The sequence below is a fragment of the Gallinula chloropus genome (genome assembly GCF_964237585.1).
Source record: "Gallinula chloropus genome assembly, chromosome: 6".
NCBI classification, from domain to species: Eukaryota; Metazoa; Chordata; class Aves; order Gruiformes; family Rallidae; genus Gallinula; species Gallinula chloropus.
The window spans coordinates 18,469,643-18,487,308 of record NC_140091.1 but is presented as its reverse complement, the minus strand read 5'-3'; the positions used below and the strand labels follow the sequence as shown (position 1 = coordinate 18,487,308).

The 17,666-nt window shown below is 40.5% G+C and overlaps 1 protein-coding gene across 1 annotated transcript in view; it reads left to right on the top strand.

Annotated features, from left to right (window-relative positions):
• ABCA4 (ATP binding cassette subfamily A member 4) overlaps positions 1-17,261 on the top strand; it is a gene marked incomplete at both ends in the record, with an annotated part of 72,987 nt that extends 55,726 nt beyond the window's left edge. The window contains 19 exons of the mRNA XM_084266195.1: positions 602-696; positions 1,668-1,700; positions 2,788-2,893; positions 3,020-3,094; positions 3,546-3,715; positions 4,679-4,856; positions 6,752-6,867; positions 7,654-7,801; positions 9,238-9,361; positions 10,093-10,222; positions 11,109-11,229; positions 12,067-12,129; positions 12,241-12,347; positions 13,311-13,452; positions 13,995-14,129; positions 15,545-15,648; positions 15,736-15,828; positions 15,967-16,216; positions 17,139-17,261. Of these exons, the coding sequence (XP_084122321.1) occupies positions 602-696; positions 1,668-1,700; positions 2,788-2,893; positions 3,020-3,094; positions 3,546-3,715; positions 4,679-4,856; positions 6,752-6,867; positions 7,654-7,801; positions 9,238-9,361; positions 10,093-10,222; positions 11,109-11,229; positions 12,067-12,129; positions 12,241-12,347; positions 13,311-13,452; positions 13,995-14,129; positions 15,545-15,648; positions 15,736-15,828; positions 15,967-16,216; positions 17,139-17,261 (2,313 nt within the window). The remainder of the gene's footprint in view (positions 1-601; positions 697-1,667; positions 1,701-2,787; positions 2,894-3,019; positions 3,095-3,545; positions 3,716-4,678; positions 4,857-6,751; positions 6,868-7,653; positions 7,802-9,237; positions 9,362-10,092; positions 10,223-11,108; positions 11,230-12,066; positions 12,130-12,240; positions 12,348-13,310; positions 13,453-13,994; positions 14,130-15,544; positions 15,649-15,735; positions 15,829-15,966; positions 16,217-17,138) is intronic.
• Between the last annotated feature and the right edge of the window lie 405 nt (positions 17,262-17,666).

The following is a 17,666-nucleotide window of genomic DNA, read 5'->3' as shown; positions in this document are numbered from 1 at the left end:
TTGCCCTCTGAAACTGCTCAGGACCCTTTTTAAGTATACTCTACCTTGGGATAAACTCATCGAGTCTGAGGTCTTGCATTTCTGGGTGATCCTGTATTTGCAGAAGATCAACAAAGGCATCATGTGGCATCATTTTCATTACCAAAAAAAAAGAAAGTAATTTTCATTCAAAGTATGTAATGTTCTAGAGAAGGTGAAATTTTTGTGTCAATTTTTCGCCTCTGCTAAGTCATAGAGAACTACCTTACATTTACTTAGGATCTCAATTTATTTGAAAAGCTCCCTTCTTTCACAGTGAAGGGAAAGCCCTGAGCAACCCTGGCCTTTGTAGCAAATAATTCGTGTGATGTTTCAGTGAAGTGCAACTGTTCAGCATCAGGCATCACAAACTTCTGTGATTTCATAATTTCTTCTGAAATCAGTAAAGTAAGGATGTTTGGGCCAGAAAGTGAATGACACACTCTCATTTCAATGATACTACGAAACTGAGCGATTCCTCTGAACCAAAGCTACTTTTGCTGTTCTCCTGACAAACACTTACTGAATAGCTTTAGAGACTGTAAAGTTTACTATGATTAATGAGGTTTCCTTTTCTTTCCAGAGGGTGCAGCACAGCACAGAAATTCTTCAAGACCTGACCCACAGAAATATTTCAGATTTTCTGGTGAAAACATATCCCACTTTGATAAAAGGGAGGTAGGGATGAATGTCTCTGTTTTTCACATCCCATATTTTGTATCTGGCTATGAAATTTTCATTTAATAACAACATAGCACCTGATGTGCCACAGAACTGTGTAGACTTGAGAGTCATGTCCATATTCCTGATGTAAGAATAAGAGATGCTTATTTTAGGGGATTAAAATTGGTTAATTATACCAGTTTGTACAATCAGGTGCCTCTTTATAGGCAGAGCTAAGTTTCAGTGTTGATGCAATGCTGTATTAATGGCAACTGTGTCAATGGTGAGAAAACTGGTGACTGCACACCATGAAGAACTGCCTTGTGGAGTTTGTGTCCCTGAAGAACTGTAGCCACACCAGCAGACCATCTGCCTGAGTTAATCATCACTTGCTTGCCAGAGGTGCTAAAAAGCCAAGGACAATGTTACACCAATATATCTATCCTCCTGATAGCTCCTCAGCTTGCAGGCGTGTCCTTCGTGGTAATTACCTGTGCAGTGTCCATGGCCTCTTATTTCTGATTCAGGTCTTTGCTGCCTTTTCAATTCCTGGCAGAGTTCTTGAAATTCCCATTATATTAGCTTTGTGCTGGCTGCCTTTGACTGGTTCCCCTTAGCACATGTCATAATTGCTTTAGATACATGTTTTAAAATCAGTTCTTTATGGATTTAGGATAGAGCCAGTATGTGGCACTTTAGAAATCTTGCTTACCTCTGTGTGAGCTGGAGATATGAACCGTGTCAGAAAATAAACCAAAACTGAAAACCCACTGCAGGGAATGCAAAAATCCTGAAAACCTCACAACTCAAAGTAATCAGCAGCAATTAAAAAAGAAAGTGAATAAAAAAAAATAATAAAAGCTGTGTAGGGGAAACTGTGGGTCTGCAAAGCATAGGAATGTGCCTTTAATTTCCATTTAAGCCTGACAATACCTTTCACTGTGGTTCAGTGCATTAAGAGAGAGGAATCTCTTTTTCTGTTTCAGCTTGAAAAGCAAATACTGGGTCAATGAGCAAAGGTAAGAAACCAATTCACAGATTATGGTGGTAAATAAAGAAACAATGAATTTCTGTTTAACAGTGGAGCCTCACAATGTTTCCCTGAATGGAAAAGGGGAATTGTGTCAGATAGTGTAGAACAAAGAGATGACTTCAGTGGGAAATAGGTTGGGGGTCAACAGGGGCTTTATACAGACAAAGGGTTAATTTGTTTGGACCTCCCCCACAAAGATGAAGGCCAGAGGCACACAATGGAACTATCACAGTTTTATTATCTACAAAAGTCAGACTAATGTGATCTCTGTGATGGAAAGTTGCAATACAATGCTGCACTACATTGCAATATACTCTGATGCAGCTCTTTCAAAGTACAGCCGAAAAATATGAGCCCTCCTAAAAAAGGACCTGGGTAAGATGAAACCTAGACACCAGCCAATCAAATACAGTAGTAACAACAGTGACAACCACAACTCCTCGTCCCCACTCTGAATGTTTGCAGTAGTTATGAAACATATTCCACTGGAGCATGCTTACATAGAGGCATCAGCTAACCCCAGCATGGTGCAGACACTGAGCTTAGACACTGATTAGCCTACGGAAAAGAGTTACCTGGGTTTTCATCAGCAATAGGAATTAATTTCAGAAGTAGCAGCTGGGTGAGTGGCTCCCTTTGCAGAATATCTGCTTGCTCATGCACAAACATCACTTTCTATGGTACTACACTGCTCCCCTCAGGGCAACTGCAGTTTTAACTGAGATCTGTGTTGTCCTCAGCCCTCCATGCTGTACAGAGAGTTCTGAATATGTCAGTTATCTTGATCTAAAGAATTTGCACTGTAGAAATAACTGTTTTTTTCCAAATCTTATCTACTTAATAATTTTCTCAGGATGCTGGTATGAACCCCTCAGAAACTGATAGAACTTCTACTATTTGTAAGCCCTATAGATACCTAATACAACTTATTAGAAAAAATGGAGGTTGTTGTGCATGAATTTTGTGATGTGTAGAAATCAAGCTTATGTTAAGTGCATTTTAAAGTTTCCTGTCAATGTGTAGAGTTTAGGGTCTGTGCTACAAGTGACTGATGGTGCTGTTCTTTCTGTTAGATATGGAGGAATCTCTATAGGAGGAAGACTTCCAGTCCTTCATGTTTCTGGAGATCAAGTTGTCAATTTCCTAAGTGATCTTGGCCGAATGATGAATGTGACAGGAGTAAGCAAGACTTTTATGATTACTTTTTTGTCCCATTACTAAAGAATTTTTGCAAAACTGAAAACCTGCAGCAGCAGATTTCACCCAGACAGCTGATCTCTAGCCTTTTCTTTTTTTTTATTTTAGGGACAAACTTCACTGGCTGCTGCTAAAGAAATTTCTAGTTTCCTTAAATACATGGAAACCGAAGATAATATTAAGGTATTTGACAATAGTAGTCTGCTAACTCTCAGTCTTTCTTGCCATAGACTTCAGATTGTGAGAATATTGCTAGTGGCATTCTCAGATGCAAGAAGAGCAGAAATACTATACCTATAATATTAAGGGAAAGCTATTTCTAATGTGAGATTTTTAAAACTATGTTACTGGTACTTCTTGCTATCCTAAATACTTCTGAGTAGAACCCATGCTGTTAAATTTTAAAATGTGTTTCTATAATAGCCTGTGATACTGGTTGACCAACCCTTTTAAAAGCATAGTCTGTGAGCTCCTCCTGCTGGACTGTGCTTAGGAGCTATGAATTCCTGGTCCTGGATTCTTTCCTGGTCACTGTACCCACCAAAGGGGATAAAAGGCAGCCAAGTTTTCTCCTGCAGCTCAGGGTTGTTAGTGAAGGCTTCTTAAATGAATCTGTGCTTTCTGACTCTTCTAGGTGTGGTTTAACAATAAAGGCTGGCATGCTATGGTTAGTTTCCTTAATGTAGCAAATAATGCAATCCTCAGAGCCAACCTGCGGACTGGCCAAGCCCCTGAGGAATATGGAATCACTGCTGTAAACCATCCTTTGAACCTTACTAAGGAGCAACTCTCTGAAGTCACTGTGTAAGTCTGCCTGTGCTTTGATGCTGGCTCTTGCCCCTGTCTCTCCTGGCAGTTTACTACCACCAGTGTACTCACGCTCTGAGGAGAAATAGTTTGACACAATGTGGATTCCTTTCACTGGAGTTTTACTCTAAACAAGAATTAGGTATACAATCTATTTTTTGTGTCTCATCATATTCCTGTAAGAGTTCAGTTGTGTCCTGTGCAAGAGCTATGGCCATTCATCATGCACAATTACATGTTTTTGTTGATTCCCAAGCACAAAGATTCTGAACTATCTGCTCATGCTCCAAAGCCAGTAGATCTGTTTGTGAAGTAACACAGAGATCATAATCAAAAAAGGAATCAGAAATTGTCCCTAATTGACTGCAGGTAGGCAGTAGTCAAAAACCTCGATCTTGATGCCAAGGACAGCACACAGACAGATTATTGACGGCGTGAAGTATGGTTGGTGCCACAATATAAAGATACGATTTCTTGAAAAAGACATCCCTAAGAAGACACAGCTTCCCACTCATGTCTCCTGTTAAGTTCAGAAGTCAGTGAAACTGAAAACTTCTGCTATAGCACAGAGACAAGGTCTGTGTTTCATCTCATTGTCTGCAACTTGCTTCTGAGTCCCTCTTTTCCTGGCTTCCAGAGCACTTTGACTATTGGCCTTAATGTCTAATTTGAGACAAAGCATACAGGAAAGGCTGTCAAAATGAGATAGAGGAGTTGAACTCTTCGAGGACATGAAGGCAGTAAAAAAATCAGGGAATGGTGCTACCAAGACCCATATTTGTTAGCTACAGTCCCCAACACAACTTGGGAAAATACACTTATACATTCTGAAATTGGAAGAGTCTTCTACTTTCAAAAGAACTTTGCTACTTCTGTATCTTAAATTCCCTCCAGGTTCTCCAAATGCTACTATGGTGCTGTGTCCATTCACTCACAGACCCTTCTTGTGCTCTGTTTTAGACTGACCACTTCAGTGGATGCTGTTGTTGCCATCTGTGTGATTTTTGCCATGTCTTTTATACCAGCAAGTTTTGTTTTGTACCTGATTCAAGAACGTGTAACAAAAGCCAAGCATCTACAGTTCGTCAGTGGTGTGAGCCCTGTGATCTACTGGCTAACTAACTTCCTGTGGGACATAGTGAGTAACTGCTGCTCTCATTTCATAGCCTGCAAATATTCCTGGGTTTGCATGAACTGGGGCCTAATCTGTGAGTTGTGATGGTGATTCTGAGCGTTGCAAAGCACAAATTTCTGGGCTCCCTGGTATAAAAAGGAAAGAGATCTTCTGGATAGAGTCCAAAGAAGGGCTACGAAGATGATTAAGGGCCTGGAGCATCTCCCCTGTGAGGAGAGGCTGAAAAAGCTGGGGCTGTTCAGTCTTGAGAAGGGAAGACTAAGGGGGTGGGGATCTAATTAATCTCTATAAGTATCTTAAGTATGGGATGCAGGGGGAGTTGGCCAGCCCCTTTTCAGTGGCCTGTGGAGACAGGACAAGGGGCAATGGCTGCAAGTTGGAGCACAGGAAGTTCCGCACCAACATGTGGAAGAACTTTTTCACAGTGAGGGTGACAGAGCCCTGGGACAGGCTGCCCAGGGGGGTGTGGAGTCTCCATCTCTGGAGATATTCAAGACTTGTCTGGACACCGACCTGTGCAATATGAGCTGGGGAGCTGCTTTGGCAGGGGGGTTGGACCCGATGATCTCTCGAGGTCCCTTCCAACCCCTACAATTCTGTGATTCTGTGATTCTTGAAGTGTTTCTCAGACACCATGCTAAGGATCTGACCTAACTAATTCCAGCTGTAGGGGCATAGCTCATTATTCAAGTAATGAAATTGTTGTAATCTTAGGGTTTCCAGTTCTTATAACTGTGAGTGTAATAAAGTAAATCTTAAGATAGCAGGGAGAAGCCCAGTTGCCTGATGCTAGTCACTCCTGCCCTCCAGAAGAATCATAAGATGTTCCAAGATACTCAGGAAAACTAAATGGCAAATTCACAGACTGCTTGGAACAGTAGCTGGAGGCCAGACAAAATACTCTAGGGTGCCTGAAACAACATAGAAATATTTGCTTAGGTTACTGAATCTTGTTCACTGTTCTTCCAAAAGGCTTTAGACTGCAAGCCCAGGCTTGCTTAGACAGGTCTCAGCTACCCTCTCATTACTCCTCAGGCCACTTTGTCACAAAGCAGCAAATTCTTTGCCTGGTTGAGGCACAGCAAGGGGCTTGTTTTCTAGCCCTGCCTTCTCAACAAAGAGAGGGGCCAAGGGCTTATGCAATAAGAAAAGCATGAACATGGAGTTGGAAAAAGGAAAAAAAAAATTGAAAAGCCCAAAACTCTTTGGGCTTTGGAAGGTGCTTTCAGAGAAGATAAAGCAAAGCATTAATTTGGCAAAAGAGAGAAAAGAAGCAGGTAGCTGCAGTCCTGTCCACTGCCGGTCACAGCAGCTTCCCAGCAACTTCCTTGGCAGGAATTCTGCTTGGCTGTGGCCCTTGACAGCATCATGCAATGGTATTAATTGGTGTTAGCAGTTCTCTGAAACACCACCTTCCTTTCTGCATGGGGAGCTCTGTGCATTGCAATAGACTTGTGTTACTAATACTGAACAAAGAAATTAGGAGCAGTGGCCAAGCATACTCACTCTAACCTCCTCCCAGGAATGTGGCTCAGGTAACTAGCTTTTTCCCTCCTACACAGCTTTTGCATCACCAGAAACTCTTTCCCTTGCAGACCCACAGCCTCTTTCTGAGGGCAGCATGCCAGCAGGAACATGAAATAATTGGCTCCCAAAGCATAATCTAAGAAACCACAATATATGTTATATTTTAATAAACAGTTTGATAAAAGATTACTCAGAAAAATGTCAACTGATGCCATGGACCTGTTGATCTAAAAGCTTCAGTGTGATGAGTCTAGCTCATAAATCCCAGTGTTCCTCAATACAAAATCTTTTTGGAATAATGTGTAGGATCTGGATATGTTTGCAGACCTTCTCAGGGCTTACACATTGCTCTTCACCCTGTGATGTGACAGGTGAATTATGCCCTGAGTGCTGGAATGGTTGTGTGTATATTCACTGGATTCAACAAGAAAGCGTACACTTCTCCCACGAATCTCCCTGTGCTGGTTGCCCTGCTGCTTCTGTACGGGTGAGTGTTTGGGTGGTTCCTCTGTGTGGGGCCCTGTGTTTCATATGTGAATTTTCAGAAAAAAAAATATAATCATGTGGCAGTCACTTCAACAATAATGTCATAGTTTGCTACTGGAAAAACAGAAAGGGAGTTAAGTTCATAGAATCTTATATTAGCACCCAGCTGCAGTCACAATAGGGAAATTAAGATGATTCTTTCCGATCACGTGTGTGGTCCTTTTAAGTAACTCAGATTGTTGTTACTGAAATCATCCTAGTTAGACTAACTGTTGCTAAACATTTGAAGTTTATTCCAGAGAAATACTCCTGTTGCGCTGCTGCATGTGCATTTGCTACGTCCCAGAAATCATGGCACAGGAATCTCCAAACAGGGAGTAAAAAAAAACAAACAATAGTAAAGGAGTTAAAAAATAATATAAAAATTTACAGAGTTTCTGATTTCTTTGAACCGTTCCAAAGGCTGGGGAGTATGTAGCAAAGCAGTGCTGTTTATTTGCTTATCTAACATTTCTTTGTTTCTCCCTCCTGGTGTGCAGTCCAACCTTGCTGGCATTAAATTTTGTAAATTTTACTGGTTCCTATTGCTCTGCATATTAACAGAAAAAGACTCTACAGGAAAAAAACCTTTGTTTTCTAGTAACCAGGAAAACAATACTCTAGTGGCATCTCTGGTTACACTGTTTCATTGCACTTGGGATAGGAAGAAAGCTTTGTGTTTTCATTAGGCAAAACAACATGAGAATACCGAGTAGCCATTATCATCTGTTTCTCTCTTTGCATGCAGATGGGCAGTAATTCCCATGATGTACCCTGCTGCTTCTTTCTTCAGTGTCCCTAGCACTGCTTATGTGGCGTTGTCTTGTATTAATCTCTTTGTGGGGATCAATAGCAGTGCCATCACATTCATCCTGGAGTTATTTGAAAATAATCCGGTATGTAATTCTTTTCTTGACACGTGGTTTTAAGGAGCCTGTGCAAAGGGTGTCCAAGTATAACCATCTCTAACAGTAGCTCTCTTTACCTTGCTCTTTTTTTCTGGCAGTGAATGAGTGGGGAACTTGATGAGAATTGCAGGGACGGGTGAGCAGAATAACCTAGAGAAGCAATTCAGGGCAATTGAGATCATGGGCTACTCACCCAAGGAATGATACTCAGTGGCTTTCATTCCTATTAGCAAACTTCTGCACACTGTCACAGTTGGGATGCAGGGGACACAGCACTTTGTGCTTGTTTCTGCAATTTGGCTTGTACAGGAAGAGGTAGATAGTAGAAAATCATAGACTCACTACTAAGTAAGAAAAGGTAACTTACTCCTGCTAGTCATTGTCTCAGAGGAGGTGTGCTCCTTATAGTGGTATTTTGAGAATTTCTGAAAAAATGTTTAATACCACCTGAAAGGTGGCAAAGTACAAGAATAGACAGAATACAGTGAATGCCAACATTCGTTCTTCGTCTTAGAGATCAGTTTATAAGACACTGTTGGCTCGTATGCACTACTGCTGTTGCCTCTGCAGTTGCTGGTACTCTGGCCACTGTGATTGACACGCCTTCTACACCTGACAGCAGTCCAATTAGCTCTCATTACTGATGGTGTTTGAAAATGCACTATGTGCTCACCAAGCTTTGTTGTTTGCTGGGAAGGAGAAACAGGTCTTGATTGAGTTCATGGTTTCAAGGGCCACCTTTACAATACTTTCTGTCCCTGGTGTTCATGCATTCTCAGCGACTCTTCTTGATAGCACAGGGTTCAGTGGCATTCAGTCTGTGGGACAGCAGGTCAGTATTGTTACCTGCCTTTGACAGGATGTGTCTGTTGTAGACATTGTCACTCCACAGGTAAAATTGCCCTTCTCTGGGTTCAGTGTTGGTGCAGCTAGGCTGCTACTGCACTTACACTGTTTTGGGCATCTCCACATTGCACCAAAGTCTACTGTGCAGTTGTGCCCAGACACTGGTATTTTTCAATATTGGCATTCCTGATTATGGAAATATTCCAGCTATAAATAAAAATTTTAGGACAGAAGGATACCACTCTTTCTTCTTGCTCACAGTTCATAATAGCTGGCACCGGAATTACATTACCTCTACTACAAAGAAAAATGCTTCATCACACAGATTAATTTCTCCCCCTGCTGCCAGTTTTCCACAAGCACATTGTCTGGTGCAGTGTATGCCAGTGTTCTGCTGTGCTGTGTTCTAGGTTGCGGGTGCTTTGGGTATAACTTTATAAATATTCTGTTTTCTCTGCTGCAAGAACACAGAATATCCAGTTTTTCTGGCATGACAAAGAACTACTCACTCATGTTGCTGTATTTCCTTAAAGAAATCTGGTTTCAACTGCTTATTATGTTGTTTCTGTTTCTTATAGTCTTTGCTGAAGTTTAATAAAACATTGAAAAATGTGCTTATTGTCTTCCCACATTTTTGCCTGGGCCGTGGACTCATTGACTTGGCCATGAACCAAGCTGTGACTGAAGTATATGCCAGGTTTGGTAAGTAAGAGCCAATAAACAAGTTATATCCATGTCACATGTCCTGACCTTGGATGAGATGGCTGGAAGTTTTATCAAGGAAAATTAGTGGCTGTTTCTGATATTCTTCCCTTTGACATCATCAGATGGATGAAGAGTAGGAGAGTTCAGTCTCTCTGAAGGTATCACCGCTTTTGATACAGCTGCCACAACTCTATGGCCCAACCAGTAGTCTGTCTTGGAAATGAGCCCATTTGGTCAGTGGCACACTCTGGTGCCTTTTTATCATTTTTCCTGAAGCCCTTAGATAATTTCAGTAAGAGATGTTATTTCATAGTGTTGTGACTCTCATGTTAATATTTGAAGTTGCTGCTGTTCTTCAAATGCATTCTCTTGGCATATGGATGTCTTTGATATCAGACAACTTATTAAAAAAATAGTCATAGAGCAGAATTTACGGGAGTTTATTCAGAAAATGTATGTTTTCACATAATCCATGTAAATTTCATGTTAAGATACCCAAAGCAGTGCATATTCGGAGAGTTTATATTAATCTTTGCTCCCGTACAGCAGCTGATCTTAAGAGTATATTTTCTCAAGAATCTGTATAAGACACTGCAAAATGGAGATGTTGCCTGATCATGATCGAATAAAGGATTTTAGGATTTTAATCCTAAATCATTATGATTATGCCTTTTGTTCTGTTTTGTTTCAGCAATATTTCACCTTGCTTTCTGGTGCTTTCTCCACAGGTGAGGAGCATGTTTCCAATCCTTTCCAGTGGGACTTTGTTGGAAAGAACCTGGTTGCCATGGCAGTTCAAGGGGTTGCATTCTTCATTCTGAATCTCCTTATGCAGCACCGTTTGTTCTCCACAAGATGGTATGTCTGAAAGCTTGTGTTAATGTTCCTTTATTAACAGGGTGTCTTGTTACTCTCTGTTCTGCTTTTCCTTTTTCTCTGAATTTTTCACTTTTTCTGTTTACTTACCTCTTAATTTGTTGATGTCCAGGTTCAAGAAAGCCTTTACAAATGTGCAGTATCTTAATAGGATTTAAGAATATATAATTAAAGAAATTAATTTTCTTGAATTAAGGCTTTAATGTAACATTTTTAAATGTTTCTATTTTTTTCTTTTTTTTTTTTAAGATTAAAACACTGTAATAGTGAGATTATAAAACAACTTGAAAAGTCTGTAGTGTCATAAGTACTGGCATGAGGTACTAGACTGACATCCCAAGATGGCAATTCCAGTCCACTGCACAGGACTGTTGCAGCCTGGACACTAAGCTAGCTTCGCCTCTCTGCTTTACAGACTGCCTTTACCACAATGAAAGCAGCTACCTGCCTGGTGTGGGTGGGTCATTCGCCCCTGTTCAGGCTTGCAAACAGGAGTACCAATTGGTACAATTATGAAAATACTGGTTTACAGCCAAGTCTGCTCAAAAGATCTGCAGGAGGACTATCCTTAGCTACTGACGAGCATCTAAATAACAAAAGCTGTGGCTGATGGGCAGGTTATGTCACATGAGTAACTGACAAGGCATGCTCTTTTGACCAAACCATTTCCTCCCATTTTAGTATTCAGAGATTAACTTTCAAAGGTCAAGGATTCTCCCAACAGCAGGAATGCTCCAGCCAGTGTCACATTGTGAAGTTAAAATCCTGCTGCTTCCACCAGTCACATTTTTGGCATTTGATTAGCCATTGTTTTACAGTGTTACTCTAAATGCAGCAAGGACAACTTGCTGGTTTTGGGTTTTTCCAGGTTTGCTGAGACTGCCATGTCACCTATTATTGATGAAGATGAGGACGTTGCACAAGAAAGAAGAAGAATTATGAGTGGAGGGAACAAAACACATATCCTAGAATTACAAGAACTGACCAAGGTAATATTTAAAGAAAAATGAAACAAATGAGTCTAGTGTAACTTTATTTTTTCAGAATGTGTTTCAGCTGTGGATTCAGATGGTATTGTTTTCAAAATCAACTTTGTACCTTAGAAAATATCAAACTTTTTAGAAGTCAAGACTTGAAATGTTATTTGACTGTTTCCTTTGATTAGAATTCAAATCACAGGGAAGTCCACCAAGGAAAGTGCAAACCTCCCTGCTTAAGTTTAGTTGTTTTAGCTTATATTGTCAGACATGACTGTTACCTATTGAGTGTCCCTTGCTACTAGTCTCTTCTTCTACAGTGCTGGGTTGGTTTTTTTCCATAGGTGATTTTCAATCTCAAGTTAATCATTTGGTGGTTTTTACATTGAGGGGTATAGTTATTGCAAATTTATCTTATTTCCAGATGTTGAAGGTGTCTGACTTATGCCATCTGAATACATGAGCTACAGAAATACAAAGATTACACACATTGCTGGGATCTCATGAACACAGAACTAGAGTCTCACTCTTCAGACAATCTTGCTGTATTTTTCCATGTTGGTCTTGTATGTCAGAGATACCTTGTGCCAGCGAAGTATCCTAGTGCTAAAGACCTGAAGTAAAAGTCTGCATGCAGTAAAACTGGTATTTTTAGGGGTCATTACAAATTAATGTAACTAAATGTCTGACTTTGTCTAATGTTTACACTTTCTTTTTAATTTTTTATTTATTCCTGTCTTGATTTTAAAGTTGACTCATCCCAACAGCATTAAACTAAAAAATTCAGAAGACTTTCTTTGCTGTAGATGTATTGCAATAGGATTTTAATTTTTTCTTCTCTCAATTTAGATTTATGCAGGTAGGCACAATCCTGCAGTGGACAGACTCTGTGTTGGCATACGTCCCGGAGAGGTAGGTTGTTCAATAACACTAGATTACATTCCACAGATCAGTTTAGATTTCATGCCCCTGCTGATTTGCAAGTTGGAAATACTAAAGAATGTGTTAAATTTTGTAATTTAGTGCTTTGGTCTTTTGGGAGTGAATGGTGCTGGCAAAACAACTACATTCAAAATGCTGACTGGAGATACTGATGTGACATCTGGAGATGCTGTAGTGGCTGGCAATAGGTAAGTACCTTAAAAATCTGTGACAGTTCATTTACTGGGGTAGAAATGCTTAGATCGTAGTCTCAATGACCCAGCAGCTCTTTTCTGGTTTTATGTCATTTATAGAGACCACAGCTAGCACACACTGGCACGTCATACTTGTAACATTCTGTTGTAAAATCTGTGGGTAAGATATAGTAATGCTAGCAGTGGAACAAGGCAGGTGGATCTAGTGGCAAGAGCTCACAAACATAAGATAACCAGTCCAACAGGGTGCTTTGATCTGAGCTTTGTGACTTTTCTCTGGCTGTTTCTAGCATCATTGTTTACATAGTACTGGTTTGATGTCATAAGTTAATACAGCGTGATCTGATATTCACTTATGTTAGTTTAGTTCCAGGTTGTGAGGCTTCATTTGTTGGGCATAGCTGGGACTTGATTCTTTGTCCATTGATGTGATTTGAGCAATAGCTATTTTGCTGCCAGGATATGATCTTGGGCAACCTGCTGTAGGTGACCTGCTTGAGCAGGGTGAGTGGGCAGTGATGACTTCCAGCATCAAACATTCTCTGATTCTGTATTTCTGTTGTTACTACCAAGGAAGCGTTCGCTTTGTGTCTTGTCAGCCTGTGCCCAATGACGACACTGAGATTAAATTGACTGATTTTTTTTCTTCTAGAAATAAACACCATCTGCAAAGAATGGTGGCTGTTCAAAGAACATCTTGTTATGTCAGGCTATACTTAAACAGGAAAATGAGTGAGGGGAGGTGGGCTTAGACTCTTAACCAGGTCTGAGCTGACTGAAATGAGAATACACTCCTTGCTGTTATGTACAGACAGGTATTTTTGTAGGATGTTGTATCAGGCAGTATTCATTCTCTTACAAGTTGTTGCCCCCAAAAAGGAAGGTTTTATTTGAAGTGTTCATCTCTGTCTTAAAGCTAGTATTACAGATAAAATATCCTTTTCTTTGTTCCTCCAGTATATTGACCCACATTTCTAATGTCCACCAAAACATGGGATACTGCCCTCAGTTTGATGCCATTGATGACCTGCTCACAGGTCGAGAACATCTCTACTTATATGCACGACTGCGGGGGGTTCCAGCAGAGGAAATCAAGAGGGTAAAGCATTCTTGCTTTTGACTGGTACATAGTTATATTTGTGATGTTTAACAGGGTTCATAACGTGCTAAGGGCCAGAATTTCCAAAGTGGGCTTTGCCATCCTTGGAGTGGTTTCTGTCATTTGGACAGTTGAGTACAAGACTGCACTATCAAATGACATGAATGGGACTTGCAGAAACTGAGGTGTGAACTCTGGAAGGCTGAAGATGTGATTGCTATGACTCAGAACTGCACTTATTGCTGTTTTGTTCTTGTCTTTCAAGTTGCTTACATAGAAGTAAACATGACGAAGATTCCAGAAGAAAATAATTTAAATTCTTGTACAGACAGGAAGTCTACAGTTCAGGCTGGCTTATGGCTTTCTACCAAGTAGTTAGACTTCCCCATATCATCATAAGTTTTTTGGCTATCTTGCTCTAGTTCTAAAATGAATGTACTAAAACCCAGGGGATTGCCATGGCCCTGCCAGAAAGGGGATGTATCAGCAATCCTGCCTGTTAGACATTAGCTGCTGTGTGAAACAGATGGCCTTTCTCATAGGTTGCTGAATGGGGCATCCAGAAGCTGGGACTTCCTATGTATGCAGACCACCTGGCTGGTACCTACAGCGGTGGCAACAAGCGCAAGCTCTCTACTGCCATTGCACTGATAGGCTGCCCACCACTCGTCTTGCTAGTAAGTGTCATGGTAACGTAGCTCTGTGATAGTTCAAGGTAACAACTCAGAAACCCAGAGAGATACAAGGATGTTCATGTCAGCCCTTGCCAAGTTCCTTTCTGTCCTCAACTGATATCTATTTCAATGCAATTTTGAATTCCTTAATTTCAGGAATAGCCTGGGGTGCATTAACTATGTTTTCAGTGGACCCCAAGTGATCCTGAAAGAAAGATCTTCAATGAACAATGGTTTGAGAAAAACAAAATTATAATCCAGAAAAATGGGAAGTGAAATCCATGTTTGGTTCCTGTCTGCCTTTTCTTGTCTGAGTGTAACAACTCGTGGAAAGCATGATCTTACTTTGCTGCTTTATGCAGCAGAACAGAGGAAGATCGCTACAGCCTTTAATATCTTTGGAATAAATTATACAAATTTGGACTAAACTATACAAATGCTGAAATGTACTTCACATCAAATTACATGTTATCAGATAATTGATAATTTCTCAAGGGAAAATTCTAAATACAATTACTACAAAAATTATTTATTTATAGTTTACCATCTTAAATTGTAGGCTAAAAAGAAACATTTTAATAACATTTTAATAGCATGACTCCTTGTGACATTTAATATGCCTTTACATGCATTCTGCCTGTACATAGTAAAGAGCCAGATAAAATGTTTTCTAATAATTTCTTAAGACAAAATTTTTAATGAATTTTTTTTCTTCCAGATGTTTTTCAAATTGTTTTTGTGTTTTGTTTTGATTTATGCAGGCCAGATCCCTAACTGGTGTAAATCAGGGTGACCTCACTAGCTTCTTGGGTTGAAAAATGTGTCCTATGTGTTTATATAAATAAGAAAGTTACTTTGGGAGAACTCACTGTCATCTTACGTGAGTTGTGGCCCCCAAAAAGGAAGATTTTATTTGAAGTGTCCATCTCTGTCTTAAAGTTAGCATTATAGATGTAAGATTTGTTTGTTTCTCCAGTTTATTGACCTACATCTGTAATGTCCATCAAAACATGGGAGCCAAGCTTGACACAATTTGATGTAACTGCTACTGCTCTTTCATTTATTTCTATTTTGGGTCCTACATGTTTTTATGCATTTGCTTAGGGTTTTGGTATATAAGACCCTAGAGTGGGGAGTGCCTTTATCATTATGGTCACTGCATTCCCTTCCCTGCAGCTGTGCCATATCCAGGCAGCATTATATCCTTACCTGCAGTTTCTTGTACATGCTTCCTCACTGCCCCATGCCAAGAAGTACGTCAGTACCCATTCACTCAGACGCTTCTGGAGGTCCATGTGCTTTTTCAAAGCACAGATTTCAGTAAGGAAGCAGCTGCATACTAAGACCCAAACACACAGTGACTTGATTCTAATCCACTGATTTTTTTATCCTTCTTTGACTTCACATTTATCGTACAGGATGAACCGACTACTGGAATGGACCCTCAGTCCCGGCGCCTCCTGTGGGACTCTATTGTCAGTGTGCTCAGAGATCGGCGAGCTGTGGTTCTAACCTCACACAGGTAAGAATAGTTACAGCTCAGAATCCCAGAGGAGCTGAAGTTCATCTGCTGGCTTTTATCTTAAATTTATGTTCTCTGTTTTGAAAGTATGGAAGAATGTGAAGCCCTCTGTACTCGTTTAGCCATCATGGTAAAAGGTACCTTCAAATGTCTGGGCACAATTCAGCAGCTAAAATACAAGTAAGTAGAATATTTTTATGGTGTTTTTTTGTTTGTTTGTTTTAATGGGAAAATTGTGTGTGATGTTTACCATGTTTAATGCAGCAACCCAATGTGAAAAGCTGCTGTTTAAACAGACCCATTTCTGGGTGTTCCCAGGTTTGGAGATGGCTACATTGTCACTCTGAAAATCAAAGCTCCAAAGTCTGGGCTGCCTCCAGATCCTACTCCTGCTGAGCAATTCATACGCACGCACTTCCCAGGGAGTTTACAGAGAGAGAAACACTACAACATGCTGCAGTATCAGATTTGCTCTTCTTCTCTGGCCAAGATTTTTCGGTTAATAATCTCCAATAAGGAAAACTTGCATATTGAAGAATACTCTGTATCTCAAACAACTTTAGATCAGGTGAGTGAAAAATAAAGCATACATGAGACTACCTAATTCTCAGTGGATAAGCTATGCAGTGAGGATGTATCCAAACAACTGATGGCCTGAACTGTTCAGAGTAGAAATTATCTCACACCTTTTTCTCAGGCAAAATTCTGGGACCCCTTGTCAAAGAGGTAGATTAAATGTGAAATCTGTAACTAACTCCCTGTGTAAACAGATGCTACTTGAAAGCTGGTAATAGTGTTTCCCAGGTGCCAGAAATCATACAACCAATTCCTTCAGGAGCAGCAGTCGGAGCAAGGTCAGCTATTCAGAATGATGCTGAGCTGGGAATAACATTTTATTTTAAATAAGAGAGTTGGACTGTGTTGTGTCAGAGATACTGTGATAAATGTTTATATGTCTCTGTCATGTGCTTTTATACAGTAGCAGTTAGACACACAAAACCTGGAAAGTCCACTGGGACTCTTGGCAAAACACACTTGCTAGAAGGTATTATCCTCATCTGCTTGCTTTCCTAAGTAGCTGAGGGTCCACATATGCAAAACTGGTTTTGGGAATGCTTGGAGACACATTCCTGGCAGCCTTACAGCTCCTTACTGAAATATTCTCTCGTCTCCTTCCCATCGCAACCAAACTCACTTATGTTGTGCAAGCCATGCAAACCTTTCTGAACCCACCTTCTACTTAAGAAAAAATAGGATTTTAATTGCAAATTAGTTGCATCCAAAGGAAATAACTTGCAAGGAAGTTTAAAAAAGCAAAGGAGGAATTAATGATCCCTGCTGATACGCTGTGTGTCAGATCATTTCATGTCTATGGATTCCCCCTTCTGTCTCTTCCCTGCGGAGGCCAAGAAGGGTGCATGTGTACAGAGGCATTCCACCAACCCATCTCAGTTGATGAGATGGTGACATTTTCTGCTTTCCTCACACAGGTTTTTGTGAACTTTGCAAAACAACAGATGGAGGATGAGGAAATTCCTTTGCATCCCCGTGCAGCTGGAGCCAGCCGAGAAGCAAAGGTGTCCCCTGCTTTGCATCAGCAGGCAGTTGCATAGACTAGTCCTAGTCACTAGTGCTTAGAGTGTGCATGGTGCAAAGATGTGCCATACCAGAGCAGTACAAGTGTAAAGCAAAGGTACTTACACTCAGTATTACACTGATTTTTTCACCTTTCTGAGCACTGTGCTCACAATAGCCCTAGCAACAGCCAATTTCTACTGCTCTACCAGGAATACTACATACTCAAAGTGTCAAAGGAAAGGCAGGCCCTTGCTTGAAAAAAATCTTCCTCTAACATAAACTTCGTAAGATATAAGAAAAGAAGTCTTATTCCTCTCTGGCATGTAAAGAGCCAGTTTGTCTTTCTGGTACTTTCAGGCTGGCAGGTTTTTCTTGTTTAACTCAAGTCAACTGTTACTAGTCAGCAGACAGACCCTAAGGCAGAGAGAACTGTCAGCTTA